The following is a 6,812-nucleotide window of genomic DNA, read 5'->3' as shown; positions in this document are numbered from 1 at the left end:
CAGCATCAATGCCTTCGTCTTGCAGGAACTGCTGACACACTCCAGCCACATGAGGTCTAGGATTGTCTTGCATTAGGAGGAACCCGGGGCCAACCGCACCAGCATATGGTCTCACAAGGGGTCTGAGGATCTCATCTCAGTACCTAATGGCAGTCAGGCTACCTCTGCCGAACACATGGAGGGCTGTGCAGCTCCCCAAAGAAATGCCACCCCACACCAAAACTGACCCACTGCCAAACTCATACTGGAGGATGTTGCAGGAAGCAGAAGGTTCTCCACGGCGTCTCCAGACTGTCACAAGTGCTCAGTGTGAACCTGCTTTCATCTGTGAGGAGCACAGGGCGCCAGTGGCAAAGTTGCCAATCTTTGTGTTGTCTGGCAAATGCCAAACATCCGTCACGGTGTTGGGCTGTAAGCACAACCCCACCTGTGGACGTCAGGCCCTCATACCACCCTCATGGAGTCCATTTCTGACCGTTTGAGCAGACGTGCACATTTGTGGCCTGCTGGAGGTCATTTTGCACAGCTCTGGCCTTTCTTTCCTACCCCACAGTACCTTCCCTTACCATTCGTTTCCTACTCTTTTACTTCTTTGATGACGGTTGTCTTTCTAGATAAGCAATTTCATTTGCTCTGGGGCGAGTCAATGGCTCGGGTGCATTCTGGGACAGTCAGTTCACCAGTGTGCTGGCATGCTTCTTAACAAACACACCACTACAGCAAACATCTCAATTGTACTTGTTGATTTCTTCAACAAAACACTGAACAAATAATTTACTTGTGAGTGTGCTGCCTGGTGCTTTTAAATTTTGTGATAATTTGAGCAGCCCAGAAAGCATCCCATAAATTAAATTATGTTATCGTATCTGAACATGTACACTAGTCATTAAATTAGATGGGAAATAATGATTCAGGGTAAACAACTGCACCAAGGAAATTCCATTTTTCTTCTCAAAATGTAAAATGTCTGTTGAAAAATCACATTGAACAGAGATGTGATTAACTTTTTATTTTACCAAACATAACATCAATGATGATACAATCAGTCTTCATCAGAAGTGCTCAAATCACTCTCAGTGGCATCGTCTGGAATGTCCTCCTCCTCCTCCGAGTCCATTTCCAGGAGTGGTTGGTGGCTGAGGATTCTCTTGTACACGTCCTTTACTTTGAGCATTTCAGCTTTCAGTTCACTTTGCTTTTTTAAAACCAGGCTACAGAGTCCCTTCTGTGCATCCTCCGACATGCCAACAAAGGAGGCTGTAAAAAGAACAAAACAAATAAATATGAGAAAAGTAAAAAAAAAAACCAAAAAAAAACCCTCACCTCATAAACACAAGGAATTAGGATGCTGTAATTAAACATTTTTTTAAAAGGGAGAAGGCAGTGTTAGCTAGCAATCTAGATATAGGTAAAAGATCCAGTAAGACTTTAGCATCTGCTCTTATTTTCAATCGATTCATCAAAAAATTAATAAATAAATAAAGTGCTTACAGTCTGAGGAGATTGTCCCCAACACCACAGAACGCATTCGCAACACTGTCCAGTGATGCCGCATCTCCCTGCAAAGGATCATCTCCTCCTCTCTCAGGCGCCTCACAGCCAACACCTTCTCAAAGACCTTTCTCTTTGTCCGGAGGTCAGCAGCAGCTACAGTTTAACAACATCAGATGGGAAAACATAGTAGCATATTATGATTCAAGAACAAAACATTCAACTACTGCTCAGATACTGGGAGTTTGTTTAAAAAGGATATTTATAAATCAAGAGCTTACGTTCACTTGTGCTCTGCCAGGGCCAAATATCGGTCTGCATGAGGGCATCACTGGATACGATTTGCTTTGTTGGTTCAGCGAGCTTGTTGTAGTCGTCAACAGCAGCCGCCAAGCGTTTCTTCTCAACTAAGATGACCTTGCGAATTCTGTGTCGCCTCTTGTTGCTATCTGTAAATAATCATAAAAAAGGAACACCTTAACATAATGTATATATTTACATTTTAATCTACACTCATCAATTTGTTTGCTAGAACAAATCACATCCAGCTTAAACAAACCTGGATCTGATTTTATTCTGTTTACAAAGTAGCTGCACAAACTAAGTATCAAACTGTCCGTTTCAAAGAAACTGTGACACCATTTTGTCTGTAAAGACTGTGTTCGCACTCTGATGATGACGACAAGCTCCTCTATTCGTGCCTGCAACGCTCCAAGGCTGCCATCAGTTTGATCACTTTCTAAGTGAGAGGAATATTAATCAGAATACAGGATGAGTAACAGTCACCAAACTACAGTGGACTCTGTAATCACTGACTTGATGACATTCATTATAAGACATCTGGAGCCTTCATGTGCTGCTATCTCATGATAATCATGAGATAACAAGTATGTTGGTGTTCAGGTTTATAAAACCAACTAGTATGACATCATTTCAACCCAGGTTCTATCCAATTTGATGAAACGCAACAGCTCTGCCATAAATTTGCTTTTACAAGGCTTATTTTTCATTGTTTGTTGACACTGTCAGAAAGATCTTAACTCTAAGTTCTTTAATGAGGCCATGGTGGGTCCTATTGTTAGACATGAGTGCATTATATTGAGACGCACCTTCAGCCCATTTCTGCACATCGGCCACCCATTGCTGCAGTGTATCGTCATCCACACCCAGCTCATTTCTGGTCGCATTCAGGCTCTCCACTTGTTCTCTAAGGATCCTTATGATCTAAGAATGCATTCATAAATGTCATTCATATTGACATTAAAAGAGTACTGGTGTTTTCCCCCCATTACCACACACATTAAAATGGGTGTTGAAAAAATGACCTTTAGATATCGCTGGCTCAAAGTGCGGCCCAGTTGTTCCACTTTCCTTTTGTTCCACCCCAAAGCCAGGAGGGTCAGCATGTCTGTTCGCCCTGCATTTCAGTTAGTATACAAATTAGAATTAATGAGCAGGAGACTGAGTGGAATCTCAGACACGGACACACACCTGCTTTAGACATGTACTTCGTTGTGATGGCCGCCCTAGACAGGAAACTGTTTACTTGTTCCACCTCTTCTCCAACTGTTGAACCGGCCCCATCCTGAAACGCACCTCCCCATTTGATCTATAGAAAGGAGGTCACAATACATGACTGCTGAATTCATTCAACCTTATAACAAAATGTCTCAAACTAATCCAAAACTACAAGCTGCAGTATACCTCGCATTTCCAAGTGGGAGCCTTTGCATGCATGACGGAGAGAAAAGGACGCATTGACAAGAGGTTCCTCAGCTCAGGGCACTGCTGAGCCACCTTGGTTAAATAGGGGAAATATTTACAGGCCACATCGGAGCAAAGGAACGTAATATGTCCTGGGACGTTAGCTGCCAACTTCCTCTGGAGAAAAAGGGGGTAAGCAAAGATCTCCCCTCGAAACATGTTCAATGCAGCTAAGAGGACTCCGTGGCGACAAACATCTATTTCCATGCCCTCCTCATCCAACTTCCCAGTGGACTTTTTGGACGACTCCTTTGCTGCAGTCCAAGATGAAGATCCGCACAACCCTTTCCCCGGGACCTATACACTCAAAGATTTTAACATAAAAGACATGACATGATTAAGCCCTATCAGGGACAAACTTTTTAAAACAAATGCATAACAATTAGCTGAATTAGCCTCGAGTCACACAAGACCTCATATCTCCCCAGGACAGCACTGATAACACAAAATAAAAATCATGTTGTTTTTTTTTAATACACATGGTGACAAAATTAAGTACACATTAAGATAAAGTAAAGTAAATAGTATTACGACAACACCAAGAGAAAAATTAAAAAAAAATATCGACCCATCCATATATGTCCACACACACACACACACACACACACACACACACACACACACACACACACGTATGTGTATATGGTTACGGCATTAACGTCATTTTAACAAGATTAACGCTAACAGCACTAATATATATGTGTATCTTACATGATTTGTGTGTCTCTGGATGTATTTCACAAACTCAGCAACTTCCTCATCTTTTTCAATGAAGACACCTTCAAAGTTCCCCTGCTCTGAAGTGCTGAACGAACACCGTGACAGTTGTTTGAAAAGAAACATTAAAATACATTTTTCTACAAATCCATATTTGACTTATGTACACAATGCATAACGTACCTTGCATTTGACTGAAAGCGATAAAGCTTGCGGTTTCCATCAACTGAGACGGAAAGCATGTCTGGAGTGCAGGCAGGGCAGCTAAAGCATGGCTCCTTGCACATCCTGTCCACCTCAAACTTTACAGCACTCCACTCCAAGAAACTTTTACTGAAGGCATCAGCTGATATTCGGCCAGTCTTTTACATAGAGGACATACAACAGAATATTCAAGGACAGTCATCATAAACATTGATTTGCACAATTTCCTTAAACTTAGCAACTCACCCTTCCAAATTGGGCTGTTCGTTCATCCAGCATTTTGACAAATGCCTTAAGTGACATCCCTGGTGCAGCCTTCTTAATGTCATAGAAAGACTGAAAGACATCCATTGAAAACAGGGTGCAGAAATTTAAGGTGCCAGGCCAATATCCACTACCCAGGATGTCCTTAACTGAGGGGGACCACATTAGGCCACAGCTGGTGCAGCTCACCACTGGCAGTGCAAGGTTATAACGGCCTTTAGAAAGGATAAGGATAAATTCAGTCATGGCTCAAAGCATTCATTTTTTTCATGTTGTTTTCAAATCGGTCTGGTAAATCCAAATGACCTTTGACAGGTGCCCACATATACTGGGCACCCGAGGGTAATTAAAACCAAGATAGCAATGCACAATTTGCAATAAAACCTCCAAACACATCTATTGTGTATGTAGTGTGTGACAAAAGGGCAACTTAACATTTATGGTTACAAGCGCCACAATTGCGCCGGGTGAAACCTCAACGTTACCTGCTGGGCAGTCACACACATGGTCTGGCCTTTGCACAGGCAACAGCCGAACTAACATTAAAACACACAATATATATAAAATGAATTAGAAATTAACTGATACACAATAAATATACAATAACAGCACCCACTCATACTCATACATAGCAAGAAATGCATAAGACTTAAAAACTGTACCTATTGGCTTGTGAAACTCTGATGAAGGCTGCAAAAACCCTCCTGTTACTGCCTCTCTGTTGTGCAGGACAAAGCGTGTGTGAACTGCAATATCACAGTCAGCACAAAGGAATGGAAGAGGCAGGCAGTTCAGACACCTCACAACTACTTGTTTGCCACACTGACACACACGGTGTGACTGTGGATCCAGAGTAGCTAACATATTGTCTATAAGACAAGGCCTGGCCTCTTTCCACTTTTGCGAGGACACTATTTCTGATCGCCCAGTGAGTAGCAGCTGACTCAGACGACGTCTCACAAGTCATGGCTGCGTCCTCTTCTCCATCCTCCAACAACTGAAGGAGCTCCTGACGAAGCACCTCAGTTCCATACACTAACAGAAAAAAAAATAAAGAAAGGAAGAAACTCTTCCACAAAGTGAAAAACACTCTAGGCAGTATGTTTCTTAGGACTCCACAAAAGCCCTGCCTAACTCAACTATAACAACAAATATAAAAGTAAACAGAAATCACAATATATACAAGAAGGTAAAGTACCTTTTGTTGGGTTGACACTGGCAACATAACTAGGTTCTTCACGTGGACATTGATGCTGCTCTCTGGAGGGGGGGAGGGGGGGGGGAATGAAGAATATTTACTTACTGAAATTCTTTGGTGAAAACAAGTTGTGAGATAAAATCAATGGTTGTGTGAACACTGACCACGTGGCATGCAACTAGTACTTCGACTGGTTGATGGTCTTTGAGGAATAAAAGCTCCCTGTCTGTCACGTTTTTTCCAGCGCACTGGTCTTGGCTGAGGTTCACTCTGTGCATCATTCTACGCAATTAACAAGGAAAAAAGGGAACACCTAAAATACAGTCTATGATTAAAGCAAAGATTATCAAACATCTTAAGTTAACAAACTTAATTTGACATAAACTTTAAAAAAAATTCAAATAACATAACGTTTACTCCGTACAAAATATTAGACAAGCGTGTTCCCTCTTTAACAACTGTTTCCACTAAAAATGTTACCTGCATATCTTGAAGGAGTTCGTCAGCAGCCTGAAGCTCTTCCTCCAGCTCGGGATCCTCTGAATCACTCATTTTCAAGCTAAAGAGGAAAGAGATTTTTGCAGAACTCAGTGACATAAACACATAACTAACGCAATTCAAATGATTTTCAGTCTTGGCGCTCCGGTTAATGTTAGCAATTAACGTTAGCATCATCAGTTTGTAAAGAGCTAGCAGAACTCTTAGCGCAAAAACTGCTTTACGCACCATGTGAGGGTATTTTGCAGCACACAAGTCCTTTGACGTTTGTAATAGATTTAATCCATCATCGTTGGATTAAATGGCTAATGCTGCAGTAGACACGTGTAGTCATTACCTAGCAAGCATGCTGACGGTAGCTGTAGCCATTTTTAAATACATTACACCGTTTCCGAGATCAGTCACCTCTGTTTGTTTGAAGCTTTTATGAAAAAACAAACTTTGAAACACACATCAAGGTATTACTTTAAATATATGTATTTCTTACATACCTGCATTAGAATCAATCAGTTCCGCCTCATTTTCTTATTCTTATAAATGGGTCTCTCCGTTCTCCCATCAGCCTCTGCTTACACAGGTTGCGTCTGATTGGCTGGAGCCGAGCGCATCCAAAACTAACAGGAGTGGTGAATGAATCTATAAATGTGTTTTACGTGTGAAATGAAAATAATAAACC

The 6,812-nt window shown here is 41.6% G+C and overlaps 1 protein-coding gene across 1 annotated transcript; it reads right to left on the bottom strand.

The window, feature by feature from the left end:
• Window positions 1–1,828: 1,828 nt before the first annotated feature.
• Window positions 1,829–4,315, bottom strand: LOC146686288 (uncharacterized). The gene is made up of 8 exons (XM_085442072.1): window positions 4,156–4,315; window positions 3,967–4,060; window positions 3,196–3,552; window positions 2,983–3,100; window positions 2,817–2,908; window positions 2,601–2,715; window positions 2,131–2,230; window positions 1,829–1,940 (listed from the first exon to the last, which is right to left on the bottom strand). Coding segments are annotated over exons 1-8 (981 nt in total). The 5' UTR covers window positions 4,260–4,315; the 3' UTR covers window positions 1,829–1,939.
• Window positions 4,316–6,812: the final 2,497 nt, after the last annotated feature.

This window comes from Copadichromis virginalis, linkage group LG19, assembly GCF_057382275.1.
Source record: "Copadichromis virginalis isolate Kocher_CV1m ecotype Utaka linkage group LG19, C_Virginalis_male_GT1.1, whole genome shotgun sequence".
In the NCBI taxonomy this organism is placed as follows: Eukaryota; Metazoa; Chordata; class Actinopteri; order Cichliformes; family Cichlidae; genus Copadichromis; species Copadichromis virginalis.
The sequence above is the reverse complement of the archived record's forward strand: the minus strand, read 5'-3'. Positions and strand labels throughout refer to the sequence as shown.